General features: G+C 42.1%; 1 protein-coding gene across 1 annotated transcript in view; it reads right to left on the bottom strand.

Moving 5' to 3' along the window:
• The window catches only part of PGM5 (phosphoglucomutase 5), a 210,019-nt gene that overhangs the window by 60,566 nt on the left and 129,880 nt on the right, over positions 1-19,573 (bottom strand). Inside the window, exons 8-9 of the mRNA XM_019966038.2 lie at positions 4,434-4,569; positions 760-943 (exon numbers count right to left, since the gene is read on the bottom strand). Of these exons, the coding sequence (XP_019821597.2) occupies positions 760-943; positions 4,434-4,569 (320 nt within the window). The remainder of the gene's footprint in view (positions 1-759; positions 944-4,433; positions 4,570-19,573) is intronic.

The raw sequence follows: 19,573 nt of genomic DNA, 5'->3' as shown, positions 1-19,573 counted from the left end.
AGGTAAGAACTGGGGAATTTTATAATGGAACTTTTCTTAACATTACCCAGAATGTCTTATTCAGACTATAAATGATAAAATATGTTCCCAGAGTGACCAACATTGCCAAAATCGAGAAGAAAAATAATTGTAATTGCTTTCCATGTCTCTTACACAATTCACAGAGATGAGATCACAGAAGAAATTGTGGTCGATTTTGCCACTTATCTTTCATGATACTTCTCAACCATAGATCTTCTTTTTGGGTTTGTGGGGCAAAATTTCTAATTTTTTCTTCCCCTATCAGGAGCAACAAACCCATCTGGCTAAGCTCCCTTCATTCCTCAAAGACATAAGGTAATAAAAGGTGAACCATCCCTGCACCTGCGGGTCCCAAGGAAAAGCCTTCTGTTGTTCTTGGAAACTTTTCTGAATCTGTCACCCATCATGGCCGCTACATAGAGAGACTCAGGCTGCAAGTATTTCAGGAAGAAATGTTGAGTCTACATCTATTCATGGTGTTGAGGCCTATCAGTTACCAGGTGGAAAGAAGACTGGACAGAGAGCCAGGGCCCTGTGTTCTAATCCACCCACTGCCATTAAGTAGGTAGGTAATCTTCACCAAGGGCTTTCCTCTCCGCTGGCTACAGGGCTCTCATTTATAAAATGAAGGGATCACAGTAGACTGTCCCTGAAGACCTCTCCGGTTATAGGACATTTTGCATTTCCCCCGGTCTCTCATCATTTGATAACCTGTTCTGGCAATGTCCTAGCAAGTACCTGTTTCTTGGTCACGGTGCCATCCACAGGGTCCACGTATTCAAAGCTGTCTGTCTTCGCCACACTGTACACATGGCTCCCCACAGCAAACTGCTGGCCGATGAAGGACTTATCTGTGAGCAAGGCTTCCAGGTCCCTCATGATGTAATAGGTCGTCTTGGGCTCTAATCCCTCATAGTCAAACCTGGTGAGGGGGACAGGACACAGGCTAAAGACAAATCTAATCAGAGAAACAGCAGCCAGGAGGGCCTCTCAAGTTGTCTAATCACTGGTTTTGTTTCCGTGGAAGAACAGCACAGAAAAGCACCCACAGCTGGTCAACCTCTTCCCCCGGTCCCTCACTCATTCCCCACACAGCAACAGCAGCATCCTGTAAACATTAAATCATGGCCATTCTTTCCTTTGAATCCCTCCAAAAGTGCCCATCATCTTGAGATTAAGATTTAAAACACTAACCACAGACTATAAAGTACTGTGGGATACGACATGCCCACCTCCTTGACTTGGCTATGTCTCACTCTGGCCCTTGTTCACTATGCTCCAGCCATACAGGCCTCCTCTCCAGTCCTCAAAGATGCTCCACCCTCTGGGCCTTTCCTCTTGCTGCTTCCTCTCCCTGGTACAGTCTTCTCCAGGCTATTCCAATAGCTGATGCATTTCCTTCCTTCAGTTTTCAAATTTACTGTTACCCCTAGAAACACTTTCTCTGACAAGACATCTAAGGCACCTCCCCTCTCTCTCTCCCCATCGCTCATCATCCTTTACATCTTCTTTTGGTAGTTACCCCAATCTGTATTTGCTTTGTTTATATATTAATTTACTTATTTCTTGTCTTTGCTCATGAGAACTGTAAGCTCCAGGAGGGCAGAGATCTACTCTGTTTTGTTCTCTCTGTTGCTTCTGATAAGTAGTGGGTTTTGTAAGCACTGGAATGAATATGGGAGGAGGTGAAGGCAGAAAGGGAGGAGAGAGAGGAATCAAGGCAGGGAAGAGAGATGGGGAAGGGAACTCAATGTACCATAAAATTCTCTTGGAAACTTGGAAGATATATTACAATTGTTCCATTTAAAAAAAAAAAAAAAAAGGTCCTTCTAGCCAAGAACATCACATAGAACAATGGGGCTGGAGGTGATTAGAGGGGGAAAAAAGACTAAAAATAACACCTATCTCATTTGTTGTTGCTGGGTTTAAATAGGATAATACATACCAAGTAGTTGGCACAATGCCAGACACTGGTGCTTAAAGCTCTTACTTTTATTCTTAGTCACTATCATGAAGAAACTATAGGGTCTTTCCCAGTGTCAGATGGGTTTGACCAAGTCCTAATGGCATACTAAGGGAGGTCTGTTTAAGAAGGAAACCCTAGGAGGGGTAGCTGTGCTCAAGTGGTGGGATCTCAAATTTGGGGCCTCTTTAACACAGGAAAGGTGAGTTCTCAGAGTGAACTAAAGAAGGAAGATCTGAATAGTTGACAGTTTTTCTCCACCCAAGATCTTTTGAGACTTCAGTAAACATCAGGTTATTGACCAACATGGACTGATAACCATGTCTAACAATGGGTCCCCTGCACCTACATCCCCTCCTTCTTCTATTCTCTCCCTCCTACAGAAGGTGTGTCCTCCCAGCCTGAGAACAAAACAACAGGGAATGCTCTCAGAGCATTCTTTCTCAGCTTGTGCTCTAAGCCTAGATTCTCTTTATCAGTAGTTTGTTGGGAAGGTAAAGACCCAGCCAAGCAGAAAAGGGCACGAGGATGGGATAAGAGGCTCTAGGAGGAGATAGAGAGGCTCTGAAAGAGTCTGAGAAGTTGAAAAAACACACAAATGTGACAGGTCACGCTCAGCCATGGCTGAGATCATCAGACCAGCTGCCCCAACACTCATCTTCATACACGAGCAAGTTCTGCCACAACTTCCCCTCACTCCCCCAAACAAGCCCTTCTGACCATCACCACTACCAACGCATGTTCAAGGAAAGAAATTTTACAATCGAGAATTCTTTCTGAGGCCCACTCATACAGGGAATATCATCTAGGTTCTTCAGGCTCAGTACCAGTTAAACCAAATTTGATTGTCTTCTGCCCACTAAGAAAACAGGCTATAAATAGTTCTCCTTCACAAGCATTGCGACCTACCTTTCCCGGAGGCTGGAGGAAGTGTTTGCTTTCATTTTACCTACTCCCTCCTCCCTTTTTCTTTATCTCTGTGATCTCTTTGGTCAGAAACCTGAATCATAATTGAACGCCCTACAAGAATTTATATCTCCACTGCATTATATTCTCTAATATGGTATTTGTTATGAAAAAAGTAATTATCATGTAAGCTCTTGGCCACAAAAAAAATGAACTGTATCATAAATACACTTATCATAACACCATGTCTTCAAAATGCTGGCAGAAAGCTAGATAATCATTCCACAAATTATGAGGAACACATCCCTGACTCAAAGTGCTTTCATTAAGCCAGAGGTTGGCAATCAAAATTTATTTGATCAGGTTGGATTTTATGGCACAGCTTCAGACAATAAAAGGATTTTCTGTGCCAACTGGCCCCTCTGGTATGCCAAAAAAGCCCATAAGAATCAGGATTTGGGGCAGCTGTTAGAAATACTAGTGAATAAAACAAGTTCCTACCTGCCTTTACAGTTTTTATTTTATAATACAATGAATAATTCGAGATGATTTGCAGGCTGTCACATCCTTAGCCTTCTTAACTAGATAGGAACCAAGAATGTGAGGCTGTCTCCATTTCCCAGAGTACTGCAGCCTCTTTGATTTTAATGAGTAATATCGCAAGCCTTCTTATTCTCTGATGTTTATCTAAGTAAATGACCTCTTAAGAGAAGAAACAATCACCTTATAAGGGAAGTCTAAAGCTTTCTTTCTGTCCCTTAAGCTCTTGAAATGCAACCAAACCTCCAAGTAGTTAACTATTCATAAGCAAAGCAAATGAGGTACAGTGTCTGTTTTTAATACACTGAGAGCTGCTGAGACTGCGCAAAGATTATCTGCCCTAATTCCACAGCCTTACAGTTAACATCTTTTAAGATCACTGCTCCTCCTAAACCATGGTTTGGTACTATTTATACATGAATAGCATCTCTAGGTACACATATCTAGCTGGCAGCCACAAGCCAAAGACTGCCCCCCTTGCTTACTTCAACAACAGGAAGGTAGTTGAGACTCCTAACCCACGAATAGTCACTATGTGGCCCATTAGTGGGGAGGTAAGACAAAGGATGGTAGGGAGAGGATTACAACAAGCACCCTGACCTGTGGCAGCTTCTGTCTCTTCCCCCATTTCCTTGATAAGTATGGGTGGAAAACCAACAAGAAAAACCCCTGGTCTGACTGTGCAACTTTTAATGGCTGCCAGAGGACCTTTCAAGGTTCTACAGTTCAAATTTCATCTCAGGATGGCTGCCCACTGTATAGGCACTGATGAAAAGATTACAGACAGGTGTCACCAGAGGTAGGGAAAGTTGTATCCTCTAATTTGGTACTACCTTGATACCACCCCCAACCACCTCTCAGGGGTTATGTGGCTCTAGCCTCTGCATTCCTCAGATCTCCCTGACAGATGCTACCTTCATAAGATTCTAGCCCCCGCCTTTTTTTTTTAACTTTTCTAAAAGGAATTTCCTAAGGTCCATATGGAGACCCTTAGCCTTCTCACCTGCAATAGTAGTGGCGGCCAAATTTGGCCCAGTGATCTCGGACAATTTCCTCCACACTCTGCTTCCGGGCAGCAATAATGGAGAGCCAGACCAAGACAGCCCAGAGGCCATCTTTCTCCCGGAGGTGATCAGAGCCTATGGGAGAAAGAAATATTATTCTGAAGATTTTCTCATGGGGGAAAAGTTAAAGCTAAATGAACTATTAAGACAGTTAGAACTTGAGTGTTATATTGAAATGATAGCATATATATTGATATTTATCTATTGTGTTAAATATATATCCCATAATATACTTGTGTTTCCAAAAATACGCAAGTGAAATTCAAATAACATCAGTTCAGTTCAGTTCAGTCGCTCAGTCGTGTCCAACTCTTTGCGACCCCATGAATAACCCAGCACGCCAGGCCTCCCTGTCCATCACCAACTCCCGGAGTTCACTCAGACTCACATCCATCAAGTCAGTGATGCCATCCAGCCATCTCATCCTCTGTCGTCCCCTTCTCCTCCTGCCCCCAATCCCTCCCAGCATCAAATAACATAAATAATATCAAAAAAGAAAACCCTGGAAATTGTTGAAAGGATCAGAGAGCCAAGCTGATGTCACATTTGACTAATGGTATTGTTCATTCAGCAAATATTTGGTGATCCTTAGACTACACCAAGCATTGAGTGAGGTGATAGGGATCCAGCAGTGAATAAGACAGCTCTTTATTCATAAAGCTGGAGTTCAAGTAGGCAGGGACAAGCAACAGAAAAGTAGACAAAAGAACAAGATGAATCAAACAAGCACAAGGACAGTGAAAAAAATTAAACTGGGTGATGCTGCCACAGAGCATGACATCAGCAAAGGCTGCTTTATTAGAGCAGCACGGCTTTCCTAGAGCAGGTTGAATGGCACCCTATGTTCCCCCTGCCAAAGATATGCCACTGCTCCCCGTGGCCCGCCATGAACCTGTGAAGGTAAGCTTGTTTGGGAAAACAGTCCTGCCCATATAATTAGATGCTTAGATGAGATCAGCCTGGATTATCCAGGTAGGCCCTAAATGCAATGACAAGTGTTCTTAGAAAAAAAGACTGGGGAGAAATACAAAATAGTAGTTTATGTGAAGACTGAGGCAGAGAGTGGAGTGGAGTTCAGTTCAGTTCAGTCGCTCAATCATGTCCAACTCTTTGCGACCCCATGGACTGTAGCCCGCCAGGCCTCCCTGTCCATCATCAACTCCCAGAGTTTACTCAAACTCATGTCCATTGATTCGGTGATGCCATCCAACCATCTCATTCTCTGTTGTCCCCTTCTCCTCCTGCCTTCAATCTTTCCCAGCATCAGGGTGTTTTCCAAGGAATCAGTTCTTCGCATCAAGTGGCTAGAGTACTGGAGTTTCAGCTTCAGCATCAGTCCTTCCAATAAATATTCAGGACTGATTTCCTTAAGGATGGACTGATTGGATCTCCTTGCAGTCCAAGGGACTCTCAAGAGTCTTCTCCAGCACCACAGTTCAAAAGCATCGATTCTTCGGCGCTCAGCTTTCTTTATAGTCCAACTCTCACATCCATACAGGACTACTGGAAAAACCATAGCTTTGACTAGATGGACCTTTGTTGGCAAAGTAATGTCTCTGCTTTTTAATATGCTGTCTATGTTGGTCATAGCTTTTCTTCTAAGGAGCAAGCGTCTTTTAATTTCATGGCTGCAGTCACCATCTGCAGTGATTTTGGAGCCCCCCAAAATAAAGTCTCTCACTGTTTCCACTGCTTCTCCATCTATTTGCCATAAAGTGATGGGACCAGATGCCATGATCTTAGTTTTATTAATTTTAAGTCTTACCACCTTTTTCATTGAGAGTGGAGTTATGCTGCTATAAACCAAAGAATGGATGGAGCCACTAGAAACTGAAAGAGGCAAGAAAAGATTTTCCCCTCCAGCCTTCAGAGGAAGCATGGCTCTACCAAAACCTTGATTTGAGACTCTTGGCCTCCAGAATGATAAGAAATAAATTCCTGTTGTTCTAAGCCACCCCGTTTTGGGTAAATTTTTGTGGCAGCCTTAGGAAACAAATACAGGGAGTCAGGGTTAGCCCCACAGGGGTGACGACATCTGATCTGATACCTGAGAAGAGTCAGCCCTGCAGAGATCTCGGGACAAAGTCTTCCATGCTGAGGGACAGCAGTACAAAGTCCTGAGGCAGGAAGGAACTGGGAAGCTTATTCCTACAGCTATTTACAGAGGTAGCTTGTATTGAAGCATTCACACAATGAAGCATGCCGGCTAAACACGTAGCTTCTTGTGCAAAAAGAACCCAGAGGAATGTGCTGCAGGCTCATTTAAGTATCTGTCTATTGGCCAATTGTAAGGTCTTCTGGAAGTGAATAAAGTCCTAAACACAAAGGAATGTGTTGTAGTGTAAGAAAGATAGTTCAACGGGGAAGGCATGAGGAGGGTTTTGGAATCAGGGTTTAAAATCAAACTTTGCTACTTCTCAGGTGTGTGAGAAGTTACTGCAAAATTGTTAACCTGAGTCTAGGGTTCTCATTTGTAAAATGGGGACACCATGGCCCATCTTGAGGGGTTGTCATATGAATTTAATCAAGTTTAGAGGGAAGGCTCTGGAGTCAGATTGTTTGAAGTTCAAATTCTGGCTCAGCCACTGACCTTTGTGTGACTTGCTGGCCTCATCTCTAACACAGGGAAAGAACAGCCCTTACCCCATGGGTTACTATCAAGAGGAAGTGACTAGATTATGCCTAGGTATTAAGGTGAATGACTGGGTTACCATAAGTGGTGGTGGTGGTGGTTGTTGTTCTTATTGGTAATTCACATAAAGCACCAACATGGTGCTGATTCAGTACACACTTTGAGACCGAGTGTTCTCAGTTATTCACATACTTTTTATCCTCTGACTTTAGCAAACAGCAATGTCGTAAGAAAGAACTATGGACCGAGGTTCATAACACTATACAGGAGGTGGTAACCAAAACCATCCCCAAGAAAAAGAAACATAAGAAAGCAAAGCGGTTGTCTGAGGAGACGTTACAAATAGCCGAGAAAAGAAGAGAAGTGAAAGGTAAAGGAGAAAGGGAAAGATATTCCCAACTGAATGCAGAGTTCCAGAGAATAGCAAGGAAAGATAAGAAAGCCTTTTTTAAATGAACAATGCAAAGAAATAGAGGGAAACAATAGAATGGGAAAGATAAGAGATCTCTTTAAGAAAACTGGAGATACCAAGGGAACATTTTATGCAATGACAGGCACAATAAAGGCCAAAAACAGCAAGGGCCTAACGGAAGCGGAAGATATTAAGAAGAGGTGGCAAGAACACACAGAAGAACTGTACAAAAAAGCTTTTAATGACCTAGATAACCATGATGGTGTGGTCACTCACCTAGAGCCAGACATTCTGGAGTGTGAAGTCAAGTGGGCCTTAGGAAGCATCACTACAAACAAAGCTAGTGGAGGTGATGGAATTCCAGGTGAGCTCTTTCAAATCCCAAAAGATAATGCTGTTAAAGCACTACACCCATTATGCCAGCAAATTTGGAAAACTCAGCAGTGGCCACAGGACTGGACAAGGTCAGTTTTCACTTCAGTCCCAAATAAAGACAATGCTAAAGAAGGTTCAAATTACTGTACAAACTCACTCATTTCACATGCTAGCAAGATTATATTCAAAATCCTTTGAGCTAGGCTTCAGTAGTATGTGGGTCAAGAGTTTCCATGTGTACAAGGTCAATTTAGAAAAGGCAGAGGTACCAGAGATCAAATTGTCAACATATACTGGATCATAAAAAAAGCAAGGGAATTAAAAAAAAAATCTACTTTTGCTTCACTGACTACTCTAAAGCCTTTGACTGTGTGGATCACAACAAACTGTAGAGAAAATTCTTAAAGAGATGGGAATACCAGAGCACATTATCTGCTTCCTGAGAAACCTGTATGCAGGACAAGAAGCACAGTCAGAACTGGACATGGAACAACAAACAAGTTCAAAACTGGGAAAGGAGTATGGCAAGGCTGTATATTGTCACCCTGCTTATTTAACTTCTGTGCAGAATATGTCATGTGAAATGCTGTATGGATGACTCACAGGCTGGAATTAAGATTACCAGGAGAAATATCAACAACTTCAGATATGCTGCTGATACCACTCTAATGGCAGAAAATGAAGTAAAGGAAGTAAAGATCCTCTTGATGAAGGTGAAAGAGGAGAGTCAAAAGCTGGCTTAAAACTCAACATTCAAGAAACAAAGGTCATGGCATCCAGTTTCATCACTTCATGGCAAATAGATGGGGAAAAAGTGGAAATGGTGGCAGATTTCATATTCTTGGGCTTCAAAATCACTACAGACAGTGAATACAGCCATGAAATAAAAAGATGCTTGCTCCTTGGAAGAAAAGCTATGGCAAACCTAGACAGTGTATTAAAATGCAGAGACATCACTTTGCCTACAAAGGTCAATATAGTTAAAGCTATGATTTTTCCCATAGTCACATATGGATGTGTGAGAGTTGGACCATAAAGAAGGCTGAGAGCTGGATTATAAGGAAGACTGAGTGCTGAAGAACTGGTGTTTTCAAACTGTGGTACTAGAGAAGACTCTCAGGAGTCCCTTGGACATCAAGGAGATTAAACTAGTCAATCATAAAGGAAATCAATCCTGAATATTCATGGAAGGATTGATGCTAAAGCTGAAGCTCCAATACTTTGGCCACCTGATACAATGGACCAACACATTGGAAAAGACCCTGATGCTGGGAAAGATTGTGGGCAAGAGGAGAAAGGGGTGATAGAGGATGAGATGGTTGAATGGCATCACTGACTCAATGGACATGAATTTGAGCAAACTCAAGAAGATAGTGAAGGACAGTAAGCCTGGAGTGCTGCAGTTCATGGGGTTGCAAAGAGTGGAACATAGCTTAGCGACTGAACAACAACAACAAGAAATGGGACGAGGACCATGGGGTGGATCATTTCTTCCTTCAGTAGAGTAATGAGAATGGATACTTGGGTTTCAGAGTTATGAAACATAACCCAGAAAGGAAGACCCAATGACACTGAGCTGTTTAAACTTTGAAGATAGGCTGAAATAATACCTTCGTTAAACTAGACATCTTTGAGAACTTCTCACCAAAGCTATGAACCATTTATACTTCTTGTTACTTTTGCGATGTTAAATGTTTTTCCTCAAAAAAGGAAAATATACAACCTTGAGAGGGCAATGAAAATCCTTAAAAGGAGAAATGATCAAGTCTTTGGCTCCTCCATACACCGATCAATGGTCTGCTAGTGACACTTTTAGATGTCTGGTCGTCATTGCCTCTAGCCTGAGAAGACTTTGGGCTTTCAATTATCACAGCATGGAATGACTCTAGTCCCATCCAAGGAACTGTGCACATTGCTACAAAAATGGAAGAAATTCAGAGGATGCTGGGTTAGCTCCATGGCCTAGTGCCAAAAAAACAAGTCTAGGAAGCCCTGCCCAGTGGGATAATTTCAAAATCCTTCGTCCTTTTATAGCTGAAAAAAGTCACTTTCATTTACTGGCTAGAGAGAAATACCTTTTTGTTCTAAAACATGGGCTTTGCATACTCTGAATCTCCAGCTGGATTACATTACCTGGAGATAGACCCATGAGATGCTGTTGAGTCTGACATCTGATAGGATGTCATAATTTAGGGTAGAGAGACACAGAGTTATTTTAGCATGATCAAAAATATAAAAAACATACAAACTCACCTCAACTGTTAGCAGCCAACCACATAATAAATTGTGAATTGGCTTGGATATCCTCACTTACAAGTTAAACACTGCCAAGAGTCACAAGGGGTCAACGATCAAGTAAAATCAACCATGTTCTTCATAACTCTTTGAGGTGGGGATAGAAACACTGATGATTTGCAATTACTTGCACACGTTTCCACTGAACTCTCATAGTACATTAGAGGGGGTTTTGGGGAAACAGCTCTCCTTTTAATAACTTCAAGGCAAGTGAACTATAATGCCGTAACAGTGACAGATAAATTAAACAGTCAAACAAAGGCATCAGATGATTTCCTAAGACCCCACTATAAAGAGTGAAAAATGGAGGGAAGGTATGCTCATACTATATATGACAGGACCACTAAACTTTATATTAAAAATGTTTTTATAAGTCAATCCGAAAAAGAGGGACCCAAATAGAAAACTGTTGCACATATGAGCAACTGTCAGACAGAAAAATATTAATAGTCAAAAACATTTGAACAAATGTTCAATCTCACCTCAGTCAAAGAAAAGTCCACAAAATGGAATCCCATTTGGGACTCTCAAATCAGCAAGGGTTCATCAGGGGCAGGGGAACACTTAGCACTAGCAAAGTACCAGTGTAAACATGTACAGTTTGGTAGGATAATTTGGCAGTAATGATCATGGCATCCAGTCCCATCACTTCATGGAAAATAAATGGGATAAAAATGGAAACAGTGGCAGATTTTATTTTGGGGGGCTCCAAAATCAATGTGGACAGTGACTGCAGCCATGAAATTACGAGACGCTTGTTCCTTGGAAGAAAAGCAATGACTAACCTATATAGTGTATTCAAAAGCAGAGACATCACTTTCTGTCAAAAGTCCATATAGTCAAAGCTATGGTTTCTCCTGTAGTCATGTACAGATGAGATAGTTCAACCATAAAGAAGGCTGAATGTCAAAGAACTGATGCTTTTGAATTGTGGTGCTAGAGAAGACTCTTGAGAGTTCCTTGGACAGCAAGGAGATTAAACTAGTCAATCCTAAAGGAAATAACCCTGAACATTCATTGGAAGGTTTGATGCTAAAGCTGAAGCTCCAATACTTTGGCCACCCAAAGAGCTGACTCACTGGAAAAGACTGATGCTGGGAAAGATTGAGGGCAGGAGGAGAAGGAAGCGACAGAAGATTACATGATTGAATGCATCACCGACACAATGGACATGAGTTTGAGCAAACTCCAGGAGATGGTGAAGGACAGGGAAGCCTGGCACGTTGCAGTCCATAGGTTCACAAAGAGTTGGACATGACTTCGTGAATGAACAACAGTAATGATCAATAGCCTTAAAACAGTGCCCAGCTTTGGACCCAGCTATTCTATTTCTTAACCTTTAGTCAAAAGGAAATTCACCAAAGCAGCTAAAAGAAGAGGGAAAGTTGAATAAATAATAACAAACAAAAAATATTTTTTAAAAGAAGAGTAAAAGTTGAAAAATGAATACAAATTTTTTTAGTCTTTTTGAGTTTTTTACAACATTGCTTCTGTTTTATATTTTTCTTTTTTGGCCACAGGCATATGGGATCTTAGCTCTCCAACCAGGGATGGAACCCACACTCCCTGCATTGGAAAGTGAAATCTTAACCAGGGAAGTCCTAATACTAATTGTTAAAGAATAGGAAATTATGGAAAATCTACACCAAAACTTGTTGTGCATATAAAATATTGAATAAGAATCTTTGGGAACACATGTAATGGGTGTAATGATGTTTATCCAAGTTTAATAAATGTTAAAAAATCAGCTTATTAACAACCTCAGATATGCAGATGATACCACTCTAATGGCAGACAGTGGAGAGGAACTAAAGAGTCTTGATGAAGGTCAAAGAGGAGAGTGAAAAAGCTGGCTTAAAACTCATCATTCAAAAAACTAAGATCACTGCCTCTAGTCCCATCACTTCATGGCAAATAGATGGCTGTAGGACTTGACAGAAAATGAGGACAGGGAGGGTGGTGCACTGCTGAGCTGTTAACACTGGCCTTGGGGGAAGCTGAGCTTAGGGGATGGGTTTTGTTCACCTCACAGGGAGACCCCACCTTCAAAAACAAAGTTTCAGATTCATCCCCAAAGGCCCCTGAGCATTTCCACTATTGCTGACCAGGCATGAAGAGGGATTCATCCAGGCTGTTTCACCCTCTTTGTTCCCAGGCAAAAATCTCTACACTCTACAAACAGCTGTTTGGGGAAAAAAAAAAGCAAATAAAATAGTTCTTTCACTTCCTCATTTCATATATTCACATCTGTTCCATCTTTAGGACATGAGATTCCAGAAAAAATTCTTTGACACTAACATTTATATAAGCATACTATTGCCAGTAAATTTTTTAAACAGATTTTATTTTTTAGAGCCGTTTCAGCTTCACAGCAAAACTGAATGAAAAGTACTAGTTCCCATAATAGTCCCTGTCTCCACACAAACACAGCCTCCCCATCATGAACATCCCGCACCAGAATGGGACACTTGCTACAAATGATGAGCCTACGCTGGTGACACAGTATCACCTGGAGTCCATAGTTCACATTAGGGTTCATTCTTGCTGTTGTACCTTCTATGGGCTTTAACAAATGTACCCACCATTATAATATCATACAGTAAAGTTTCACTGTCCTAAATGTCCTCTGGGTTCTGATTATTCATCCTTCCCTCCCTTGTAGCCCTGGGCAACCAGTAAGCCTTTTATTATCTTTACAGTTTTGTCTTTTCCAGATTATCATATAATTGGACTCACACAATATGTGGCCTTTTTAGTTTGGCTTCTTTCACTGAGTAATATGCATTTAAGTTTCCTCGATGTCTTCTCATGTCTTAATAGCTCATTTCTCCTTATCAGTTGTGTCCAACTCTTTGTGACCCCATGGACTGTAACCCGCCAGGATCTTCTGGCCATGGAATTCTCCAGGCAAGAATACTAGAGTGGGTAGCCATTCCCTTTTCCAGGGAAAATCCCAACCCAGGGATCAAACCCAGGTCTCCTGCATTACAGGCAGATTCTTTACCATCTGAGCCACCAGGGAAGCCCTAGAATTAAATAATACAGTACAAATTTTGAAGTTTGCTTCTCTGGATACTTGGCTTGTAGTGCAGCCAGAGTTTGTCACCTGGTTCGGGACACTGCAAGAAGCTTTAACTCATATTTCCAAAGCCTGTAAGTACCACTCAACTGCCCTTCCCCTATCCAAGCTAACACAGCCTGAAGCCCACTCAGACTCACTCTGACCAGCACAGAGAACCAGCCATCTTCACCAAGATACCAGCTCGGCTCTCTGGCCACAACTCTGGGGAAAAACTGACTCCAAAGACAGGTTTACTTTTTTCCCATCAGAAACATCCCTACTCCCCTATTCCCTCAAATTAGACTTGAGTTTTCTCAAGCTTTAAAACCATATTACTTTGAGCTAGGCAGTATATCTGTAAGTACACCGCCCTCACAAAATAAATGGGGAAAAGAAAGAAGAGTACTCAATCTCAAAGGAATTTTCCTCCAATGGAAATGCCAGCATGGGCAAATCAACTCAATAAAACACCACACACGTTACTAACAGATCAAGTCATCTCAGTTGAGACTCTGATCAGGAAAGTCTGACTTTGTCATTCAGGAAAATACAAATCATGGTGCACCTGTTGCCAACTCCAAGCTAGAAATAAGTTAGTGTTTCTCAACCCAGGCTGCTCATTGTAGGCTCCTAAAGAACTTATTAAAAAATACCAACGCTCAGGCCCCACCCCAGACCAATAAAACCAGAATTTTTGGCAATGGGAGCCAGGCATTAGTATTTTAAATTCATTGAGTAATTCTTATGGGCAGCCAGAGTTGAGAACCATTGTTTTCAGAGAAGGTTACTCAAAATAGTCCAATATTGGCAGCAGATTACTGAGGGACAGTGAAGTAGGCCTCTTCCTCTATTTGCTCAAATTTAGCACTAAAGGAAAGTGCCCATCGGTCTCTAGTTCAGTGGATGCCCCTGGCCTTAGTCAGGTAGGGGCCTCTCACTGGAGCCAGCTTTAATATCATGGTTTTTCTCCTTTTTGCCTGGAAATCTACTGACAGCCTTGCCAAATTTGGGGTAATCAACCCATCCTGGTGTGCCTAGGACTTTCCCTGTTTTAGCAGGAAATGAACAATGTACTAGGAACCTTCTCCATCCCAGGCACACCAGGATGGTTGGCCATCTGATAAGGAAGGCCACTCGCTTAAAGGGGTTCCTGATGGTTTTTAGAATATGTGCATATACAGCACATACCTAAGCACACACACTTCCTAGAGCCAGAAATGATGGGAAATTTCTCTATATACTTACTCTTGATGCAGAATGACACAGCAAGTTAAATTCCATTTTTAGAAGAATAACAGCAAGGTACCAAGCACTTCACTCAGTACTTTACACATCTATTATCTAACTTGGACAATTTGATAGCTTCTTTTTACGGATAAGAGGTTGAGGTTAGGTCATTTGTATGAAGTCACATGGCCACTAAGTGAAGAAAAGCTTCACACCTGGGCAGTTTGGCTCCAACGTCTGTGGACAAAACCACCGCTGGAAATGCCCAGTAATGCTGGTGGTCCTCAGGAGCCGCAATGAGGCAGATAAAATGCCGCGTGTGGTTAGACCTGAGGGCCCTTCTGAATATCTGCATGATGGATTTGCATTTTTTCCTCCCCAGACATTCAGGATAAGATGCTAAATTTCCCTTTACTTCTCTTTTCTTATCACTTTATTCTTTTCATCTATAAGTGAAGCTTTCATTAATGGGCAGGGAAATTCTTCCCATCCTCATTTTATCCACTCAAAGATCTGTCTTTTAAAATAGAGAAGTTATGAGGGAACACTGGGAGGCACCCCTTGCAGGGAATCTGAGATTCGAGAACGTGTTACTGAACTGTGACAGGTTATTTTTTTTTTCCATGTCTCAAATTGCTTGTGTTCAGCTCTTCAAATCTGGCCAAAAATCAGGGCTCATGGAAAAACTGTCACTTTTCCATGATTAAAAAGAAATTTTTTTTAAATTAATGCTCTAAAATGTTTACCAACTGCAAAACAAAGTTGTCCTGCTTGTAGGTGGGTTGGAGGCAGCTGTCAGCTCAGAAACGAAGGACAGCAGTAACTGATTGTGTAGCTCACGATGCCTGGGGGACATACTGCCTCCCAAAGAAATGTAACAATAAATTTGATGATGGTGATGGTGTTTGACACAATAATGCAGCAGGGCTTTTGGCTAATATCCTGACTGTTGCAAAACACTGCAAACTCCATGAAGGAAGGGCCTGTATCTGAAATGACTCATCATTCTATCCTGACCCTGGCTCATAGAAAGTGCACAGTAAACATATGTTGAATGAGTAAATGAATGCTTAGGTGAAACTCTAGTACGCAGTTTGATATAATTCATCAGATTCATTCCTCACAAAAAGCTGGAAGCAATCTAAAAATATGGGAAAAAATTTTATAGATCATCCCACTGAACACAGTCATCTTATAAATGAGGAAACTGAAGCCCAGAGAAGTTAAGTGATCTGTGTGAGGTAGTTCAATGACAGAGAGGAGGGGCCTAACTGGGTCACTTCCTAGTACTGTGCTGTTTACATGACACCACGTCTCCTGGCATGCATCTCATCCCATCCAAAAGAATTAACCAGACCAGGGAGAAGGACCCCTTGGCGTGTCCTTAAAAGAGGCAGCAGAGTACAGTGGGGCCAAAGAGACTGGCTTTGAATCCTGGCTCTGCCATGTGAGATTGGTCTGTGGCCAACTTTCCTCCCCAGTCCTCCATGACCTTGTCTATAAAATTGGACTTATTATGGTCGCTAATAGCAGCAGCAGCAGTTCATTTTAGAGTCAAAAAGTCTCAGTGAAATGTCATATAGGCAGCCCTAGGCATTGTACTTATCACTCAGGAGGTGCTCAGTAAATAATAAGTGTTAGCAGTGTTGCATTAACACAGGCCCTAAGGCAGCCGGGCCATCCATCCCAGGGGAGGAGAAAGCGTTAACATCGGGTTGGCCATCTGACACTTTTCCCTTACACAAGTACGCCCGTATATAGGACAGGGGGGCCTTCTGACTCGTACTGCCAGTGCTGGTGGGAACAATACAATTCTCTAAGAATTGTTCCTCAGTAGTCGGAGAAGGCAATGGCACCCCACTCCTCCAGTACTCTGGCCTGGAAAATCCCATGGACGGAAAAGCCTGGTGGGCTGCAGTCCATGGGGTCGCTAAGGGTCAGACACGACTGAGCAACTTCACTTTCACTTTTCACTTTCATGCATTAGAGAAGGAAATGGCAACCTATTCCAGTATTCTTGCCTGGAGAATCCCAGGGACAGGGGAGCCTGGTAGGCTACTGTCTGTGGGGTCGCACAGAGTCAGAAACGACTGAAGCGACTTAGCAGTAGCAGCAGTTGTTAGCTGAACCAGAAATCTCTCCACGGGGTTTAATGCCTGCACTACAGAGTTGAGGACCTGTCACTCTTTAGTCATTGTACTTACTTCCCAGTGGAGCCAACTGGCAACTGGAAGACAGTGTGGCGGGGGGTCGGGGGAGCCTCAAAGCACAACTTTAGGGATTGCATCTTAAATACCAAGGGATGGCCCCCTTGTTAAAAGTCCCCTGTGCTGTGCTGTGCTTAGTCGCTCAGTTGTGTCCAGCTCTTTGTGACCCCATGGACTGTCGGCTGCCTCTGTCCATGGGGACTGTCCATGCCCTCCTCCAGGGGATCTTCTCAACCCAGGGATCAAACCCAGATCTCCAACATTGCAGGCAGATTCTTTACCAGCTGAGCTATGAGAGAAGCCCAAAAGTCCCCTAGAAATTGTGAAAAGAAACCCTTATTGTCTGTTTGGAATTCTTCAATCTGTAAGGACTGAAGGATGGTTTCCCAGGATTCCCAGTCCCAAGATGCACTGGTAAGCATGGACACAGCCTCAGATGGAGGCCCATTCCTTTCTGCCCCACACTAGAGTTTCACACAACACTCGCTCTTGCCACTTTTCATCAGCTTGCAGGATGAATTAAAGGGTCAGAGGAACTGGAACTGTGGAGCCATCAGGAAAAAGATTTTTTTCTGATGGACACATTCTTACCACTCCAAGTGGGAGTTCTCTTTCCCAACACACAGGTTGAGAGTTTGTAGAGGTCCAAATGAGAGTTTCAGTTTTCAGAGTTTACAAGGAGGCTCTTGGGACGTGTCAATCACAGCACTTCTGTGCTCTAGCCCAGCCTAGATTGAACTGCACATGTACATACATCCTGTTTCAACTTGCCCAGGAAAGAAATTGCTCTCCTAGTGCTGATAATGCTGTCATCACAGCGTCCTCATGTCACATCTGCTATCCAAACAAGAGAAAGAGCTGTGGTGGAACCTTGATAATCTGAAATTCACAGATACATGGGTCTCCTTCGCTGGCCTAGAGACTGGATAGATTTGAAAACTGCAAAATGTAAGAACTAACGATTATCTAAATGGGGAAAGAACTAAAGTTTTCCTTTATCATACCTTTAAAAAATATGGTATTAAATAAAAATAAATGTATAAATTAGAGACAGTTCAACCTACTCAATATTGTTTAACAGTGCTCCTGAAAACCCAACCTTGAGTTAGGATGTACATAGTTCATGTGTGAAATATAAACAAAGGAAGAGGTATGGAACTTGAAAGTATTATAAACTGTTTACCTGTTAGAGGAAATAAAATGTCCATTCACAAGGCAACTGGAGAGTGAAGTCAGTAATATAAACCATAAGGCAATAGAGCAGAGAATGTCTATGCTGTAACAATTTAGTAAATACATAAGATCACTAAACTAGAACCCAGGCACTATTGAACATGGCTATTTACAAGTAATTGTCAGCAGCCCCCAACCACCCAACCACAGGAAGAAAATAAGGTAATACAACTTGAATTACAAATACTTAACAGTACTTAAAATTTTAAATCTTCATTAACACAGATGTGGGGATGAAGTGTTCCTAGAAATACTCTGCTAGCTATTAATTTGTGCTAATAATGATAGGGTGACTGAAAATGTTAAAACTTTATCTTAAAATTTTATGTAATTATGTGTGTGTGCTGTCTCTTCAGTCGTGTCCGACTCTTTGTGACCCCATGGACTGTAGCCTGCCAGGCTCCTCTGTCCGTGGGACTCTCCAGGCAAGAATCCTGGAGTGGGTTGCCATGCCCTCCTCCAGGGGATCTTCCCGCCCTAAGGATCAAACTCACGCCTCTTACGTTTCCTGCATTGACAGGCGGGTTCTTTACCCCTAGTGCCACCTGGGACAACATCGTACTCACCCCCTTCCAAATGGCCTATGTTTATGTGGGTTTGTTTTTAGGAATCCTCCCAAATCTTGGGATACCCTAATGCCTAGACTTCCAGAAATACAACCACTCAAGAGTGGTAAAAATATAATTACTAATAATGCAAAGAAAACATACCAAAATGGAAATTCTTTGTTTCTTTCTTTCTATCCATTTACTTCATCCATCTTCCCAGTCTCCCTCCCTCCCTCCCTTCCTTCTATCCTTCCATCTACCCTATGAATACTCAAAGCCTATCATATATAAAACAAAATAGAGCTGAGCGAGATAGATATGGCTTTTGTTCTCAGGGTATTTATAGTCACATGGCAAGCAGAGGGATCCAGAAAAATCTCAAAACACTGGAAAGATACTTGTGATTTCCTGTGACATGAAGTACATACATACTCTGGGCCTCTTTCTTTTGTGCTACAGCCTATAAAAGGAGCCAACTTTATTAGCACCAGGCTGAACTCCAGAGTTCACAGTATAAACAGTCATGTTGGTGTCAGGAGACCTGGATTCAACTCAAAATTTCCAGAAAGAGATGGTTGTATACAAAAGGCTTAGCAACACTCTGGTACATACTAAGTGCTAATTGTAAAAGACAACTATTATTATTGTGGAAAACTTATCAGAGAACACTTTCTTAGGCAAAGTAAACATTATTGTACTGCCTTATTTTGCTTGACTATTGACATTAGCTTTTTAAAAATACATAACAAAAGTAACAGTAATACTCAAGATGGTGGTCAGCTTGGAGCTCTTCTAGGCCATCACAAACCCAGCAATTCCTTGCATTACCTGTAAAGGGACAAGTTCTAGGCATGGTAGTTCATACACTCCCCAGATGGTGTGACTTCTTAGAAAACTGATGAGAATGATGGCAACCAGTAGAACATCATCAACAAATGCTCCCAAACTTCAAATTTGTTGGTTTTTTAACTCTTAGGATTTTAGTACCCCCTTTTGTGTGTGGGAACGAGTCCAGATTCCTCCCAATTTGGAACTTGAGAAAAGTAACTAGAAAGCCATTTAGAGGAACAGTTACTTTCTATTTAAAGC

Source organism: Bos indicus, chromosome 8, assembly GCF_029378745.1.
Source record: "Bos indicus isolate NIAB-ARS_2022 breed Sahiwal x Tharparkar chromosome 8, NIAB-ARS_B.indTharparkar_mat_pri_1.0, whole genome shotgun sequence".
Lineage (NCBI taxonomy): Eukaryota > Metazoa > Chordata > Mammalia > Artiodactyla > Bovidae > Bos > Bos indicus.
Note: the sequence above shows the minus strand (reverse complement) of the source record. Positions and strands in the feature narration are given on the sequence as shown.